Source organism: Rhinoraja longicauda, chromosome 19, assembly GCF_053455715.1.
Source record: "Rhinoraja longicauda isolate Sanriku21f chromosome 19, sRhiLon1.1, whole genome shotgun sequence".
Lineage (NCBI taxonomy): Eukaryota > Metazoa > Chordata > Chondrichthyes > Rajiformes > Arhynchobatidae > Rhinoraja > Rhinoraja longicauda.
The window spans coordinates 1,223,123-1,240,930 of record NC_135971.1 but is presented as its reverse complement, the minus strand read 5'-3'; the positions used below and the strand labels follow the sequence as shown (position 1 = coordinate 1,240,930).

The 17,808-nt window shown below is 49.9% G+C and overlaps 1 protein-coding gene across 1 annotated transcript in view; it reads left to right on the top strand.

Annotated features, from left to right (window-relative positions):
- Positions 1-12: 12 nt before the first annotated feature.
- The window catches only part of LOC144602576 (uncharacterized), a 35,509-nt gene continuing 17,713 nt past the window's right edge, over positions 13-17,808 (top strand). The window contains exon 1 of the mRNA XM_078415705.1: positions 13-69. Within this exon, the coding sequence (XP_078271831.1) occupies positions 13-69 (57 nt within the window). The remainder of the gene's footprint in view (positions 70-17,808) is intronic.

Below are 17,808 nucleotides of genomic sequence, written 5' to 3'. Positions count from 1 at the left end.
AACACATTTACCATGCGGGAGATCGTGCACATACAAGCCGGCCAATGTGGCAACCAGATCGGAGCCACGGTAAGTATTGTATCCGAGACCTCTATTGTGGTAATTTTTTTAAATCCCCGGCGGTTTGCATATTAGGCTACTAAATTACATATTAGGCAACTAAATTTAAGGCAGCTCTTCGTCTCCAAGAAGCCCTTCTTGCTTAAGTCCATACTCCGCCACCTCCAGTTTAAATTCCATTTGGAATATTTTGGAGGACCAAGAAACAAGAACTCGAGGCATTAACTAGAGGTTGGGGTGCGGTGGCGAGGCACCGATTTAATTATCGAACGAGGAATCCAGTGGCACAATCCAGGGACACAATGTAAATTATTTTTCCGCACCTTAAATACAGTTAATCGCCTCGAATACTTGAAAAAAATAAACTGTCTGAAAAACGATGAGCGCAACACTTATTTTGTTAAAGATCCAACTCGGTTGAAGATCAAATGTCCTTGGAAATGGCCGAGCGATCTACTTAGAGGGCAATTAGTGATGTGCAATAAATGCTGTTCGTGCCGCGACATCTACGTCCTGAGAAATTGATCACCGACTTACATTAATTCCTTAATAAGAAGGCTATGTTTTGTTTATTAAGAACAGCCTTGTATTAACTCACGAAGCTGATGAAAAGCAATGCAAATAATAGCACAATGTATTACTCAAGTTATTCAACAAGGTAGATCTTGCGGACTCTCCTTTTCATTTCTCTCGTCATACCGGATTGTGTTTCAGTCACCGCCACCGTCCTTTTATTCCAATAGACATGATACATATTCTAGAATAAATCTATTTTTGATTTCAGCTCAATTAAGGGGTAGAATAATACAAATAGATTATAAGGCTAGATTGTTATCGGATCATTCACCATTATTAATGAAAATTACGATGCCAGATAAAGAACAGTCAGTATATAGATGGGAATAATGCAGAGGTTGCAGGATCAATTTATTCCAAAGAGGTGGAAAGACTCTAAGGGGAGTAAGAGACACCTGTGTCTGACGAGGGAAGTCAGGGACAGCATAAAAATTAAGGAGAGGAAGTATAACATAGCAAAGAAGAGTGGGAAGACAGAGGATTGGGACTCTTTTAAAGAGCAACAAAAGTTAACTAAAAAGGCAATACGGGGAGAAAAGATGAGGTACGAGGGTAAACTAGCCAATAATATAAAGGAGGATAGCAAAAGTTTTTTTAGGTACGTGAAGAGGAAAAAAATAGTCAAGGCAAATGTGGGTCCCTTGAAGACAGAAGCAGGGGAATTTATTATGGGGAACAAAGAAATGGCAGACGAGTTAAACCGTTACTTTGGATCTGTCTTCACTGAGGAAGATACACACAATCTCCCAAATGTTCTAGGGGCCGGAGAACCTAGGGTGATGGAGGAACTGAAGGAAATCCACATTAGGCAGGAAATGGTTTTGGGTAGACTGATGGGACTGAAGGCTGATAAATCCCCAGGGCCTGATGGTCTGCATCTCAGGGTACTTAAGGAGGTGGCTCTAGAAATAGTGGAAGCATTGGAGATCATTTTTCAATGTTCTATAGATTCAGGATCAGTTCCTGTGGATTGGAGGATAGCAAATGTTATCCCACTTTTTAAGAAAGGAGGGAGAGAGAAAACGGGTAATTATAGACCAGTTAGTCTGACATCAGTGGTGGGGAAGATGCTGGAGTCAATTATAAAAGACGAAATTGCTGAGCATTTGGATAGCAGTAACGGGATCATTCCGAGTCAGCATGGATTTATGAAGGGGAAATCATGCTTGACAAATCTACTGGAATTTTTTGAGGATGTAACTAGGAAAATTAACAGGGGAGAGTCAGTGGATGTGGTGTACCTCGACTTTCAGAAAGCCTTCGAGAAGGTCCCACATAGGAGATTAGTGGGCAAAATTAGGGCACATGGTATTGGGGGTAGGGTACTGACATGGATAGAAAATTGGTTGACAGACAGAAAGCAAAGAGTGGGGATAAATGGGGCCCTTTCGGAATGGCAGGCAGTGACCAGTGGGGTACCGCAAGGTTCGGTGCTGGGACCCCAGCTATTTACGATATACATTAATGACTTAGACGAAGGGATTAAAAGTACCATTAGCAAATTTGCAGATGATACTAAGCTGGGCGGTAGTGTGAATTGTGAGGAAGATGCAATAAGGCTGCAGGGTGACTTGGACAGGTTGTGTGAGTGGGCGGATACATGGCAGATGCAGTTTAATGTAGATAAGTGTGAGGTTATTCACTTTGGAAGTAAGAATAGAAAGGCAGATTATTATCTGAATGGGGTCAAGTTAGGAGGAGGGGGAGTTCAACGAGATCTGGGTGTCCTAGTGCATCAGTCAATGAAAGGAAGCATGCAGGTACAGCAGGCAGTGAAGAAAGCCAATGGAATGTTGGCCTTCATAACAAGAGGAGTTGAGTATAGGAGCAAAGAGGTCCTTCTACAGTTGTACCGGGCCCTGGTGAGACCCCACCTGGAGTACTGTGTGCAGTTTTGGTCTCCAAATTTGAGGAAGGATATTCTTGCTATGGAGGGCGTGCAGCGTCGGTTCACTAGGTTAATTCTCGGAATGGCGGGACTGTCGTATGTTGAAAGGCTGGAGCGATTGGGTTTGTATACACTGGAATTTAGAAGGATGAGGGGGGATCTTATTGAAACATATAAGATAATTAGGGGATTGGACACATTAGAGGCAGGAAACATGTTCCCAATGTTGGGGGAGTCCAGAACAAGGGGCCACAGTTTAAGAATAAGGGGTAGGCCATTTAGAACGGAGATGAGGAAGAACTTTTTCAGTCAGAGAGTGGTGTAGGTGTGGAATTCTCTGCCTCAGAAGGCAGTGGAGGCCAGTTCGTTGGATGCTTTCAAGAGAGAGCTGGATAGAGCTCTTAAGGATAGCGGAGTGAGGGGGTATGGGGAGAAGGCAGGAACGGGTTACTGATTGAGAGTGATCAGCCATGATCGCATTGAATGGCGGTGCTGGCTCGAAGGGCTGAATGGCCTACTCCTGCACCTATTGTCTATTGTCTATTGTCTATTGAGACTCGACTCTTTACTATTGAAAAGGCAAGACTTTTGTGATTTTATTCGAGGACAAATTGGATTATTTTTGGAAACAAATTTAAATTCAGTTAATGATAACTTTATTGTATGGGATGCAATAAAAGCTTATTTGAGAGGCCAAATTATAAGCTACTCATCTAAGATAAAGAAAAACTATAGGAAGGAATCTGAAAGATTAGAAAAAGAAATCACCGTACTAGAAAAAGACTAACATAAAGCTTCTTCAGATACAAAAAAAATACAACTTGTAAATAAAAAATTTCAATACAATACTTTACATACTTACAGAACAGAAAAACTAATATTACGAACTAACCAAAGACACTATGAATTAGAAGAAAGAGTGCACAAGGTATTGGCATGGCAACTGAAAGAAGAACAAATATTAAGAACAATAAATTCAATTAGAACAGATCAAAACATTATTACTTATAAGCCTAGAGAAATCAATGAGGTATTTAAGCAATTCTACACTAATCTGTATCATTCTGAATCTGAAAAGGATGAATTTAAGATAAATAATTTTTTATCCAAGATACAATTACCAACAATCTCTAATGAGGAGCAGATGGGACTAAATGCATCCTTTACTTTGAGAGAAGTGGAGGAAGTATTACATTCTTTACCAAGTAATAAATCACCAGGGGAAGATGGTTTCCCGCCTGAGTACTATAAAAAATTTAAAGATTTGTTGTTACCAGTATTTATGGAAGTGATACATCAAGCGGAAAAACTTCTACATTACCAGAATCCTTCTCAATGGCAATTATAACCGTAATTCCACAAAAAGAAAAGCATGTTCTTATAGACCAATATCATTGTTGAATGCAGATTATAAAATAGTTGCTAAGCTTTTGGCAAGGAATTGGCAGAATTTTTACCTAAGCTGGTTAAAGAAGACCAAACTGGATTTGTCAAAAAAAGGAGATTATCTGATAATGTAGCAAGATTTATAAGTATTTTACATTTAGCACAGAAAAGAAAGGAATTAAGTGTAGCAGTTGCTTTTGATGCTGAAAAGGCGTTTGACAGGTTAGAATGGGATTTTTTATTTAAAGTATTAGAAAAGTATGGATTGGGAAATGGTTTCATTAGTCAAGTCAAGTCAAGTCAATTTTATTTGTATAGCACATTTAAAAACAACCCACGTTGACCAAAGTGCTGTACATCTGATTAGGAAAAAAAAGAAATATACAGTGGCAGGCAGCCAAACATAACGGCGCGGCCATCGTGAACAAAATGTTTAACTAAAGCAGAATGGTGTCAGGCATCCAGTGGTCTCACCAGGGCCCTGTACAAATGCAGAAGGGCCTCTTTACTCCAATGTTGCTGTGTTTCTCCCTCTCTGATTGTGGTGCATAAATTGACCTCCTCTCCCTGCACGTGATCCACTTGCCTCTGGTCTCGGCAAATCCATCAAACGCCTGTGAATTACCTGCTTTAGTCGTCTGAGAGATCGTGAGATAGATGTGGCACCACACCTAACCGAGGCATTCACCTGACCTGCCACAACTTGTTTACCGCCCCCACACCCAAGCTGGATAATTGCAGCTCTATTCTCTCTGTTGTGTAAGGGGTAATTCAGCAATGGGTGGCTGCTGATGCTGCAAACTCTGGCACCAACCCGTGCACATAGCGATCGTTCTATTGTCCTGTTTCCACCCATCCCGCAGTGCTAACAAGCCCTCCCTCCTGAGCCCACAGCTCACTCCCCACCTCCCTAACCCCCTGGTGTTGTCTAGTATAGTTTAGTTCAGAGACACAGGCCTTTCGGCCCACCGAGTCCGCGCCGACCAGCGGCCCCCTGCACGCACCAGGGACAATTTACATTTACACCAAGCCGGTTAACCTACAAACCTGCAGGAAGGAACTGCAGATATATAAGAAAATAATTAACTGGGTAAAAGCCCTTTATAAACAACCTAAAGCCAAAGTGGTGACAAATGGCCAATCTTCTCAATCATTTAATTTGGAAAGATCTAGTAGACAGGGATGTCCCTTGTCACCAGCTTTATTTGTATTGGTTATTGAACCTCTGGCAGAACTAATAAGATCAGATTTAGACATTGAAGGATTTAAAGTTAATCAGGAAAATCACAAAATTACTTTATTTGCAGATGATGTTTTAATTTGTCTTACTAGACCATTGGAATCCTTAAGACAATTATATTTCAGACTGAAGAATACGGGAAAGTATCAGGATACAAAATTAATAAAGATAAAACTGAAATAATGCCTCTTTTTAAAGGCAATTATGATCAATGTAAAAGAGAAAGTCAGTTTAAATGGCAAAAAGAAGGCATTAAGTACCTATGGGTTAAAGTAGATAATAAGTTAAATAATCTGTATAAACTAAATTCTAAACCACTAATTAAAAAAATAGATGAGGACCTGAAGAAATGGATGAATCTTCCAATTACATTGCTAGGGAGAGTGAACTGTATTAAGATGAATATTTTTCAGAGGAAACAGTATTTATTTCAAACATTGCCTATACCTTTACCAAATAATTTTTGGAAAGGTAAAATGCCAAGTGTGTCTATGGAAAAATTAACATGGAAATTTGAATTCGGTGGATTGCAATTACCAAATATTAAAAATTACTATCTGGCAGCACAAATGAGTTTTATTTCATCCTTTTATCAAGAGGGTGGAAAAACAGCATGGGTTAAAATTGAAATGGATAAAATAAAAGAACTATGCCCAGAAGAATTTATCTATAAATGGGAAGCGAAGCTATTAGTTAAGGATAAAGAGTCACCTTTGCTAAAACAGTTACTTAATATATTGTTGAAAACAGTTAAAACTAATGATAAAAGATTATTATTAACACAATGTAAATTATTTCGAGTTTAGCGGCAGCGGCTGACTAGCAGTCTGTCCGTCTTTTTTTTGTTGAGTGTCGGTGTTGGGATGATTTTTATATATATTTTTTTGGTTGTGTATGTGTGGGAGGGGGTGGTGTGTGGGTGTGGGGAACTTTTCTCTTCCTCACGGCGCGGGGTGCGGCTCGGCTGCGGGGCCTAACATCCCCCGGTGCGGCTTGGCCGCTGGACTTAACATCCCGGTGCGGCTTGGCCGCTGGACTTACATCGCCCGGTGCGGCTCGGCTGCGGGGCTTAAAACCGCCCGGTGCAACTCGGCTGCGGGACTTTACATCGCCCGGTGCAGCTCGGCTGCGGGGCTTAACACCGCCCGGTGCAGCTCGGCTGCGGGACTTAACACCGCCCGGTGCGGCTCGGCTGCGGGGCTTAACACCGCCCGGTGCGGCTCGGCTGCGGGGCTTAACATCGCCCGGTGCAGCTCGACTGCGGGGCTTTTCACCGCTGGTGCGGCTCGGCTGCGGGACTTAACACCGCCCGGTGCGGCTCGGCTGCGGGACTTAACACCGCCCGGTGCAGCTGGGCTGCGGGGCTTAACACCGCCCGGTGCAGCTCGGCTGCGGGGCTTAACACCGCCCGGTGCAGCTCGGCTGCGGGGCTTAACACCGCCCGGTGCGGCTCGGCTGCGGGACTTAACACCGCCCGGTGCAGCTGGGCTGCGGGGCTTAACACCGCCCGGTGCAGCTCGGCTGCGGGGCTTAACACCGCCCGGTGCAGCTCGGCTGCGGGGCTTAACACCGCCCGGTGCGGCTCGGCTGCGGGACTTAACACCGCCCGGTGCAACTCGGCTGCGGGACTTAGCTGCGCAAGGCTTCGTCGCGGGCCTTTCATCGCCCGGTTCGGCCGCGAGACGTTTCAGCGCCCGGTGCGGGGACTGTGCGGGTCGGTCGGGGACGAGCTGTCTGTCCGTGGGCGTGGGGAAGAGAGTGGAAGTTTTGTTGCCTCCATCACAGTGAGGGGGTGTTTGGAGTCACTGTGATGGACGTTTGTGTTGGGGCTATGTGTCTTGTGTTCTTTGTTTTTTTCTATGACTGCTATGTAGTTTCAAATAAAGCTCTGTTATACCTGTTATACCTGTTATACGGGCCCCAATGAATTTGCCCCTCCCACTGGGACCTTAAAAGAGCTGTCTGTTCCGTGCCCCTGTGGAACAAAGCCTCGCACTGGGTCGAGGAGGTAGAAACTGAAAGAAACACTTCGATGATCAGGGACTGGCATTAAAAATGATCGATATATACGACAGGCGATTATGTTATTTTTTCTGCTTAATCTGCATCTTTGAGCAACGTGGCCATCTGTCGATGTTTAATTCCTCTGCATCTTTGAGCAACGTGGCCACCTGTCGATGTTTAATTCCTCTGACTTCAAGGCTAGAGTTTAATTGTTTAATAGTTTAATTGTTCATTGTAAATGTCATTTTATCAAGCGGAGGGTGGAGAGAGAGAGAGAGGGGGGAGAGAGGGAGGGGAAGAGGGAGGGGAAGAGGGAGGGGAAGAGGGAGGGGAGAGGGGAGAGGGAGATAGAGAGGGGGAGAGAGAGAGTGGGGAGGGAGAGGGTGAGAAGAGACAGTGGGGAGAAAGAGAGAGAGAGAGCGAGAGAAAGAGAGAGGGACTGTGTGTGTGAGAGAGTCAGAGAGAGAGTCAGAGAGAGAAAAATAACAGATACTTCTGCGCAGATGCAAAAGTTTTTGCAGGAATGTAACCTTCCTGGTTTGAATGTGAGTGATAGAAATTTACTGGGCGCAGAAATAACTATGAAAGACGTTGAAGAGACTATTAAATCCATGAAAAATGGGAAGACTCCTGGCCCTGATGGCTTAAATAATGAATTTTATAAAAAAATCAGTGGTTTGATCTCTCCACGTTTGCAAACTGTATATAGTCACGCCTTTAAACAACAGAGATTGCCACAAACTCTGACTGAATCAACAATAATCCTCATTCCTAAAAAAGATAAGGATTCTGAAGACCCTGGTTCGTATAGGGCGATAGCTCTTTTAAATACTGATCAGAAGATATTAGCGAAAATCTTAGCTCAGAGATTAAGTCTAGTTATAGACAAATTGATACACCCCGATCAATCAGGCTTTATAGCCAAACGATATTCATTTTTCAACTTGAGACGCTTGTTTAATATAATTTATTCAAATAGACTATTAAATGAAGATTTAGCAATCATCTCGCTAGATGCTGAAAAAGCATTTGATCAAGTAGAATGGCCCTATCTTTTCTCAGTGATGGAAAAATTTCAACCAGGTGAAAATTTTTGTGCATGGGTGAAACTTTTATATACATCCCCAACAGCTAGAATATTAACTAATCAAATGCTGTCATCTAAATTTCATTTAGCTAGGGGTTGTAGACAAGGATGTCCACTATCACCACTTTTATTTGCCCTTATTATAGAACCACTTGCTGAGAGTATTAGATCAAATTCAGATATTTATGGCTACAACACTAAACATACAACCAATAAAATGTCTTTATATGCGGATGATGTATTAATATATATTACAAAGCCAGAAATTAGCATTCCGAATTTATTAAATCTCATAACTCAATTTGGTTCATTTTCAGGTTATAGAATTAACTGGTATAAAAGTGAAATTATGCCAATAATGGAGCATAATCCGGCCATACTTCAACAATTTCCTTTTAAAATTGCCTATGAAAAGTTTAAATATCTTGGAATTTACATGACTAGGAAATATACTTCTTTATTTAAATCAAATTTTCCTCCTTTACTTGCTAAATTACACAGAAATATCCAATTTTGGAAAACACTTCCTATATCATTAGTTGGTCGTAGTAATGCTATAAAGATGATCTTTCTTCCACAGCTACTATACTTATTTCAAGCAATTCCGATCTACCTTCCAAAAAAGTTTTTTTTTAAAATTGATTCAATTGTTACTAATTTTATTTGGGACTACAAGACTCATAGAATAAATAAAAGACACTTATGTAAGTCTAAAATTAATGGAGGAATTGCTTTACCTAACTTTTTATTTTATTATTGGGCGGTTAATATTAAAAATATAACCTGCTGGTTGGATGATTCTGATCAACAACCGGATTGGTTAAAGATGGAGAAAGAGGATTGTTTACCATTCGATATTGGTGCGATCCTCTTAGCTCCAATAAATTTAAATAAAAAAACATATGGAGGTAATCCCATTATACATAGTGTTATCCGTACCTGGAAACAATTAAAGCTTACGTTAAAATTGAGTAAATTATCTGTTTTCCTTCCTATTGCGAATAATCCTTCTTTTAAACCGTCTGTCTTAGATAGAGGCTTTGCTCAATGGAAAAGTTATGGAATCAAAAGGGTGGGAGATCTTTATCATAAGGGAACTTTTCTTTCGTTTCAGGAGTTACAGCATAAGTACGGATTACATGTTAATAATTATTTTAGATATTTACAACTTAGAGATTATGTAAAATCACACATGCAAGAATATAAGTTTAGAGGTCCAGAAACACTTGATGTATGCCTGAATCGACATTATAACTCAAATAAATTAATATCTTTTATTTACAATATTCTCCTTGACATTGACATTCCGTCATCAGAATCTTATAGACGAGCATGGGAGGATGAATTGAATCAATTTATAATGCAAGATATATGGGATGAAAGTTTACAACATATACATCAATGTTCATTGAATACTAGACATTCCTTAATACAATTTAAAATAATACATAGATTACATTATTCGAAGACGAAATTAAATAGGATTTTTCCTAGTATCTCTCCTATGTGTGATAAATGTCAATTTCAAGAAGCTAATTTAACTCATATTTTCGTAACTTGTATAAAAATGCAAAACTTCTGGTTGGAGATTTTTAAAATAGTTTCTAAAGTTATTAATAAAAAATTAGATATGGACCCAAAATTAATTATATTAGGATTATCAGAACATACTACAAATTTTACAGTAAGTCAGGTACATTTTCTTGATTACAGTCTAATAACTGCGAAAAAACTAATACTTAAATTTTGGAAAAAACCAATAACCCCCACAATTAAAATGTGGACTATGGAAATGACAGAGACCCTGCATTTGGAAAAAATAAGGTTTGCCTTAATCGACAAACCTGAGTTATTTTTAAAAATATGGTCTCCATTTATTGAATTTTTAGAAAAGTAAATGGGTTTGGCACAGGACTAAAATAAAAAAAATTTAAATAAAAAGTTGAAACTTGAGTTGGGGGTTGGATGTACAGCTGTGGTTTTTGTCTCCCGGATCTACTCCCGTTAATTTTTATTGTTAGATCCTTTTTTTTTTTTTAACCCTCTTACTCTCTCTTCCCAAGTTTATAGTTTTATATTTTTATTTTTACTTTCTCTCTTCAAAAATTTAAAAATTGAAGCTATGTAAGAACTTTGTAACAAATGTGTTTTTTCTTATTTCGATTTGTACATATGCTTTTCAAAAATAAAATATTTTAAAAAAGAGAGAGAGACTGTGTGTTTTTGAGAGAGAGAGAGAGAGAGAGAGAGAGAGGAAGAGGGAGAGAGAGGGGGGGAGAGAGGGAGGGAGAGGGTGAGAGAGGGAGAGGAGAGAGAGTGGGGGAGAAAGAGAGAGAGAGAGAGAGAGAGAGAGAGCAAGAGAAAGAGAGAGAGGGTGTGTGTGAGAGAGTCAGAGAGAGAGAGAGAGACAGTGTGTGTGCTTTTGAGAGAGAGAGAGAGAGGGAGAGAGAGAAGAGGGGAAGAGGAGGAGAGGGAAGAGGGGAAGAGGAAGAGGGGAAGAGGGGAAGAGAGTAGGGAGAGAGGGAGGGAGGGAGAGAGGGAGGGGAGAGAGGGAGGGGGAGAGAGGGAGAGGAGAGAGAGAGAGAGAGGGAGAGAGGGTCTGTGTGTGTGTCTGTGTGTGAGAGAGTCAGAGAGAGAGAGTGTGTTTTTGAGAGAGAGACAGTGTGTGTGTTTTTGAGAGAGAGAGAGAGACAGTGTGTATTAGAGAGAGAGAGAGAGAGAGAGAGAGAGAGAGGTAGTTGAAAAGAAAATGTTGTAAAATTATTTATTATTTGAAAAAGTCTTTCTTGATATTTTTTTTAAACTTACCTGTTTCATTGCTGATGTGATAAAGAATAAACAAGTCTTGTGCTTTATCAAAAATATTTATTTATGTAGGATGCATAACTTTAACTAATACAATCTGCATTTTGCAGACCCTCCCCCTCACCAGGCCCAGGCTGCGGGTCCCGGGTAGGCCGCGCCGCGGGGTCTGCTGGGAGTTGTAGTCATAGTTGCCCGGAAGTGGCCGCCATGACGACGGCGGTGAGTGAGGGAGCGCCGCGGGGAGGGAGGGAGCGCCGCACTGAGGGGGGAGGGAGCGCCGCACTGAGGGAGGGGTGGGAGGGAGGGAGCGCCGCACTGAGGGGGGGAGGGAGGGAGGGAGCGCCGCACTGAGGTGGGGAGGGAGGGAGCGCCGCACTGAGGGGGAGGGAGAGGGAGGGAGCGCCGCACTGAGGGGGGAGAGGGAGAGGGAGCGCCGCACTGAGGTGGGGAGGGAGGGAGCGCCGCACTGAGGGGGAGGGAGAGGGAGGGAGCGCCGCACTGAGGGGAGGAGGGAGGGAAGGAGGGAGCGCCGCACTGAGGGGAGGGGAGGGAGAGAGGGAGCGCCGCACTGAGGGGGGGAGGTGAGGGAGGGAGCGCCGCACTGAGGGGGGGAGGGAGCGCCGCACTGAGGAGGGAGGGAGGGAGCGCCGCACTGAGGGGGAGGGAGGGAGCGCCGCACTGGGGGGGGGGGAGGGAGGGAGCGCCGCACTGAGGGTGGAGGGTGGGAGGGAGCGCCGCACTGAGGGGGGAGGGAGGGAGGGAGCGCCGCCCTGGGGGGGGGAGGGAGGGAGGGAGCGCCGCACTGAGGCCCCCCCGCCATGACGACGGCGGTAAGTGAGGGAGCGCCGCGGGGAGGGAGGGAGCGCCGCACTGAGGGGGGAGGGAGCGCCGCACTGAGGGGGGAGGGAGGGAGCGCCGCACTGAGGGGGGGAGGGAGGGAGCGCAGCACTGAGGGGGGAGGGAGGGAGGGAGGGAGCGCCGCACTGAGGGAGGGAGAGGGAGCGCCGCACTGAGGGGGGGAGGGAGAGAGGGAGCGCCGCACTGAGGGGGGGAGGGAGGGAGCGCCGCACTAAGGGGGGGGGAGGGAGGGAGCGCCGCACTGAAGGTGGGGGGAGGGAGAGAGGGAGCGCCGCACTGGGGGGGGAGGTGAGGGAGCGCCGCACTGAGGGGGGAGGGAGCGCCGCACTGCGGGGGGAGGGAGCGCCGCACTGAGGGGGGGAAGGAGGGAGCGCCGCACTGAGGGGGGGAGGGAGAGAGGGAGCGCCGCACTGAGGGGGGGGAGGTGAGGGAGCGCCGCACTGAGGGGGGAGGGAGCGCCGCACTGAGGGGGGGGAGGGAGGGAGCGCCGCACTGCGGGGGGAGGGAGCGCCGCACTGAGGGGGGGAGGGAGGGAGCGCCGCACTGAGGGGGGGAGTGGGAGGGGAGGTGGGGGAGGGGAGGGGAGTTGAGGTAGTGGGAGGGAGGGAGGTGAGGGAGTGGTGCACTGAGGGAAGGGAGCGCCGCACTGTGGGAGGGGTGGGAGTGGAGGTAGTGGGAGGGGGTGGGGAGGGAGTGGGGAGGGGGTGGGGTGGGGAGGGGGGGGAAGGAGGGGAGGTAGGTGAGTGAGTGGTGCACTGAGGGGAGGTATTGGGAGGGGAGGTATTGGGAGGGGAGGGGAGGGGAGGGAGTGCCGCACTGAGGGAGGGGAGGGGAGGGAGGGGGGAGTGGAGGTAGTGGGAGGGAGGGGAGGGAGTGGAGGTAGTGGGAGGGAGGGGAGGGGAGTGGGAGGTGAGGGAGTGCCGCACTGTGGGAGGGGAGTGAATGGTGCACTGAGGGGAGGGGAGGGAGTGCCGCACTGTGGGAGGTGAGGGAGGGGAGGGGAGGGAGAGGGATGGGAGTGGAGGTGAGGGAGGGGGGAGGTAGTGGGAGGGGAGGTAGTGGGAGTGGAGGGGAGGTAGTGGGAGTGGAGGGGAGGTAGTGGGAGAGGGTGGGGAGGAGGGAGGGGAGGTAGGTGAGTGAGTGGTGCACTGAGGGGAGGTAGTGGGAGGGCAGGGGAGGTAGTGGGAGGGGAGGGGCGGTAGTGGGAGGGGAGGGGAGATAGTGGGAGGGTAGGGGAGGTAGTGGGAGGGGAGGGTAGTGGGAGGGGAGGAGGGAGGGGAGGAAGGGGAGGGGAGGGAGTGCCGCACTGAGGGAGGGGAGGGGGGGAATGGAGGTAGTGGGAGAGGAGGGGAGGGGAGGGGAGGGAGTGCCGCACTGAGGGAGGGGAGGAAGTGGGAGGGGAGGGAATGCCGCACTATGGGAGGGGAGGGGAGGGAGGGGGGGAGTGGAGGTAGTGGCAGGGGAGTGGAGGTAGTGGGACGGGGGGGGAGGGAGTGGGAGGGAGGTGAGGGAGTGCCGCACTGTGGGAGAGGAGTGAATGGTGCACTGAGTGAAAGGGAGTGAGTGGTGCACTGAGGGAGGGGAGGTGAGGTGAGGGAAGAGAGGGGAGGGGACGGGAGGGGGGAAGGGGTGGGAGGGGGGAAGGGGAGGGGAGGTGAGATGAGGGAGGGCAGGTACCAGTGTAAGTTGGGCCACTGATAGCAGCGTTGTGCAGAGTTGGAACAATGAGTCAGTCTGAAGAAGGGTCTCGACCCGAAACGTCACCCATTCCTTCTCTCCCGAGATGCTGCCCGACCTGCTGAGTTACTCCAGCATTTTGTGAATAAATACCTTCGATTTGTACCAGCATCTGACAATAGACAATAGGTGCAGGAATAGGCCATGGGGGGGGGGGTTGCTAGGGGGCGTTGCTAGGTGGGGATGCTAGGAGGTGTTGCTAGCTGATGTTGCTAGGGGGGAGGGGTTGCTAGGTGGGGTTGCTAGGGGTGGTTCTAGGTGGGGCTGCTCAGTGGGTTTGCTGGGGGTTGCTAAGGGGAAAGCATTGCTAGGTGGGGTCGCTAGGTGGGGTCGCTTGGAGGGTTGCTAGGGGTGGTCGCTGGGGGGGGTTGCACAGGACTAAAATAAAAAAAATTTAAATAAAAAGTTGAAACTTGAGTTGGGGGTTGGATGTACAGCTGTGGTTTTTGTCTCCCGGATCTACTCCCGTTAATTTTTATTGTTAGATCCTTTTTTTTTTTTTAACCCTCTTACTCTCTCTTCCCAAGTTTATAGTTTTATATTTTTATTTTTACTTTCTCTCTTCAAAAATTTAAAAATTGAAGCTATGTAAGAACTTTGTAACAAATGTGTTTTTTCTTATTTCGATTTGTACATATGCTTTTCAAAAATAAAATATTTTAAAAAAGAGAGAGAGACTGTGTGTTTTTGAGAGAGAGAGAGAGAGAGAGAGAGAGAGGAAGAGGGAGAGAGAGGGGGGAGAGAGGGAGGGAGAGGGTGAGAGAGGGAGAGGAGAGAGAGTGGGGGAGAAAGAGAGAGAGAGAGAGAGAGAGAGAGAGAGAGCAAGAGAAAGAGAGAGAGGGTGTGTGTGAGAGAGTCAGAGAGAGAGAGAGAGACAGTGTGTGTGCTTTTGAGAGAGAGAGAGAGAGGGAGAGAGAGAAGAGGGGAAGAGGAGGAGAGGGAAGAGGGGAAGAGGAAGAGGGGAAGAGGGGAAGAGAGTAGGGAGAGAGGGAGGGAGGGAGAGAGGGAGGGGAGAGAGGGAGGGGGAGAGAGGGAGAGGAGAGAGAGAGAGAGAGGGAGAGAGGGTCTGTGTGTGTGTCTGTGTGTGAGAGAGTCAGAGAGAGAGAGTGTGTTTTTGAGAGAGAGACAGTGTGTGTGTTTTTGAGAGAGAGAGAGAGACAGTGTGTATTAGAGAGAGAGAGAGAGAGAGAGAGAGAGAGGTAGTTGAAAAGAAAATGTTGTAAAATTATTTATTATTTGAAAAAGTCTTTCTTGATATTTTTTTTAAACTTACCTGTTTCATTGCTGATGTGATAAAGAATAAACAAGTCTTGTGCTTTATCAAAAATATTTTATCAAAAATATTTATTTATGTAGGATGCATAACTTTAACTAATACAATCTGCATTTTGCAGACCCTCCCCCTCACCAGGCCCAGGCTGCGGGTCCCGGGTAGGCCGCGCCGCGGGGTCTGCTGGGAGTTGTAGTCATAGTTGCCCGGAAGTGGCCGCCATGACGACGGCGGTGAGTGAGGGAGCGCCGCGGGGAGGGAGGGAGCGCCGCACTGAGGGGGGAGGGAGCGCCGCACTGAGGGAGGGGTGGGAGGGAGGGAGCGCCGCACTGAGGGGGGGAGGGAGGGAGGGAGCGCCGCACTGAGGTGGGGAGGGAGGGAGCGCCGCACTGAGGGGGAGGGAGAGGGAGGGAGCGCCGCACTGAGGGGGGAGAGGGAGAGGGAGCGCCGCACTGAGGTGGGGAGGGAGGGAGCGCCGCACTGAGGGGGAGGGAGAGGGAGGGAGCGCCGCACTGAGGGGAGGAGGGAGGGAAGGAGGGAGCGCCGCACTGAGGGGAGGGGAGGGAGAGAGGGAGCGCCGCACTGAGGGGGGGAGGTGAGGGAGGGAGCGCCGCACTGAGGGGGGGAGGGAGCGCCGCACTGAGGAGGGAGGGAGGGAGCGCCGCACTGAGGGGGAGGGAGGGAGCGCCGCACTGGGGGGGGGGGAGGGAGGGAGCACCGCACTGAGGGTGGAGGGTGGGAGGGAGCGCCGCACTGAGGGGGGAGGGAGGGAGGGAGCGCCGCCCTGGGGGGGGGGAGGGAGGGAGGGAGCGCCGCACTGAGGCCCCCCCGCCATGACGACGGCGGTAAGTGAGGGAGCGCCGCGGGGAGGGAGGGAGCGCCGCACTGAGGGGGGAGGGAGCGCCGCACTGAGGGGGGAGGGAGGGAGCGCCGCACTGAGGGGGGGAGGGAGGGAGCGCAGCACTGAGGGGGGAGGGAGGGAGGGAGGGAGCGCCGCACTGAGGGAGGGAGAGGGAGCGCCGCACTGAGGGGGGGAGGGAGAGAGGGAGCGCCGCACTGAGGGGGGGAGGGAGGGAGCGCCGCACTAAGGGGGGGGGAGGGAGGGAGCGCCGCACTGAAGGTGGGGGGAGGGAGAGAGGGAGCGCCGCACTGGGGGGGGAGGTGAGGGAGCGCCGCACTGAGGGGGGAGGGAGCGCCGCACTGAGGGGGGGAAGGAGGGAGCGCCGCACTGAGGGGGGGAGGGAGAGAGGGAGCGCCGCACTGAGGGGGGGGAGGTGAGGGAGCGCCGCACTGAGGGGGGAGGGAGCGCCGCACTGAGGGGGGGGGAGGGAGGGAGCGCCGCACTGCGGGGGGAGGGAGCGCCGCACTGAGGGGGGGAGGGAGGGAGCGCCGCACTGAGGGGGGGAGTGGGAGGGGAGGTGGGGGAGGGGAGGGGAGTTGAGGTAGTGGGAGGGAGGGAGGTGAGGGAGTGGTGCACTGAGGGAAGGGAGCGCCGCACTGTGGGAGGGGTGGGAGTGGAGGTAGTGGGAGGGGGTGGGGAGGGAGTGGGGAGGGGGTGGGGTGGGGAGGGGGGGGAAGGAGGGGAGGTAGGTGAGTGAGTGGTGCACTGAGGGGAGGTATTGGGAGGGGAGGTATTGGGAGGGGAGGGGAGGGGAGGGAGTGCCGCACTGAGGGAGGGGAGGGGAGGGAGGGGGGAGTGGAGGTAGTGGGAGGGAGGGGAGGGAGTGGAGGTAGTGGGAGGGAGGGGAGGGGAGTGGGAGGTGAGGGAGTGCCGCACTGTGGGAGGGGAGTGAATGGTGCACTGAGGGGAGGGGAGGGAGTGCCGCACTGTGGGAGGTGAGGGAGGGGAGGGGAGGGAGAGGGATGGGAGTGGAGGTGAGGGAGGGGGGAGGTAGTGGGAGGGGAGGTAGTGGGAGTGGAGGGGAGGTAGTGGGAGTGGAGGGGAGGTAGTGGGAGAGGGTGGGGAGGAGGGAGGGGAGGTAGGTGAGTGAGTGGTGCACTGAGGGGAGGTAGTGGGAGGGCAGGGGAGGTAGTGGGAGGGGAGGGGCGGTAGTGGGAGGGGAGGGGAGATAGTGGGAGGGTAGGGGAGGTAGTGGGAGGGGAGGGTAGTGGGAGGGGAGGAGGGAGGGGAGGAAGGGGAGGGGAGGGAGTGCCGCACTGAGGGAGGGGAGGGGGGGAATGGAGGTAGTGGGAGAGGAGGGGAGGGGAGGGAGGGAGTGCCGCACTGAGGGAGGGGAGGAAGTGGGAGGGGAGGGAATGCCGCACTATGGGAGGGGAGGGGAGGGAGGGGGGGAGTGGAGGTAGTGGCAGGGGAGTGGAGGTAGTGGGGACGGGGGGGGGAGGGAGTGGGAGGGAGGTGAGGGAGTGCCGCACTGTGGGAGAGGAGTGAATGGTGCACTGAGTGAAAGGGAGTGAGTGGTGCACTGAGGGAGGGGAGGTGAGGTGAGGGAAGAGAGGGGAGGGGACGGGAGGGGGGAAGGGGTGGGAGGGGGGAAGGGGAGGGGAGGTGAGATGAGGGAGGGCAGGTACCAGTGTAAGTTGGGCCACTGATAGCAGCGTTGTGCAGAGTTGGAACAATGAGTCAGTCTGAAGAAGGGTCTCGACCCGAAACGTCACCCATTCCTTCTCTCCCGAGATGCTGCCCGACCTGCTGAGTTACTCCAGCATTTTTGTGAATAAATACCTTCGATTTGTACCAGCATCTGACAATAGACAATAGGTGCAGGAATAGGCCATGGGGGGGGGGGTTGCTAGGGGGCGTTGCTAGGTGGGGATGCTAGGAGGTGTTGCTAGCTGATGTTGCTAGGGGGGAGGGGTTGCTAGGTGGGGTTGCTAGGGGTGGTTCTAGGTGGGGCTGCTCAGTGGGTTTGCTGGGGGTTGCTAAGGGGAAAGCATTG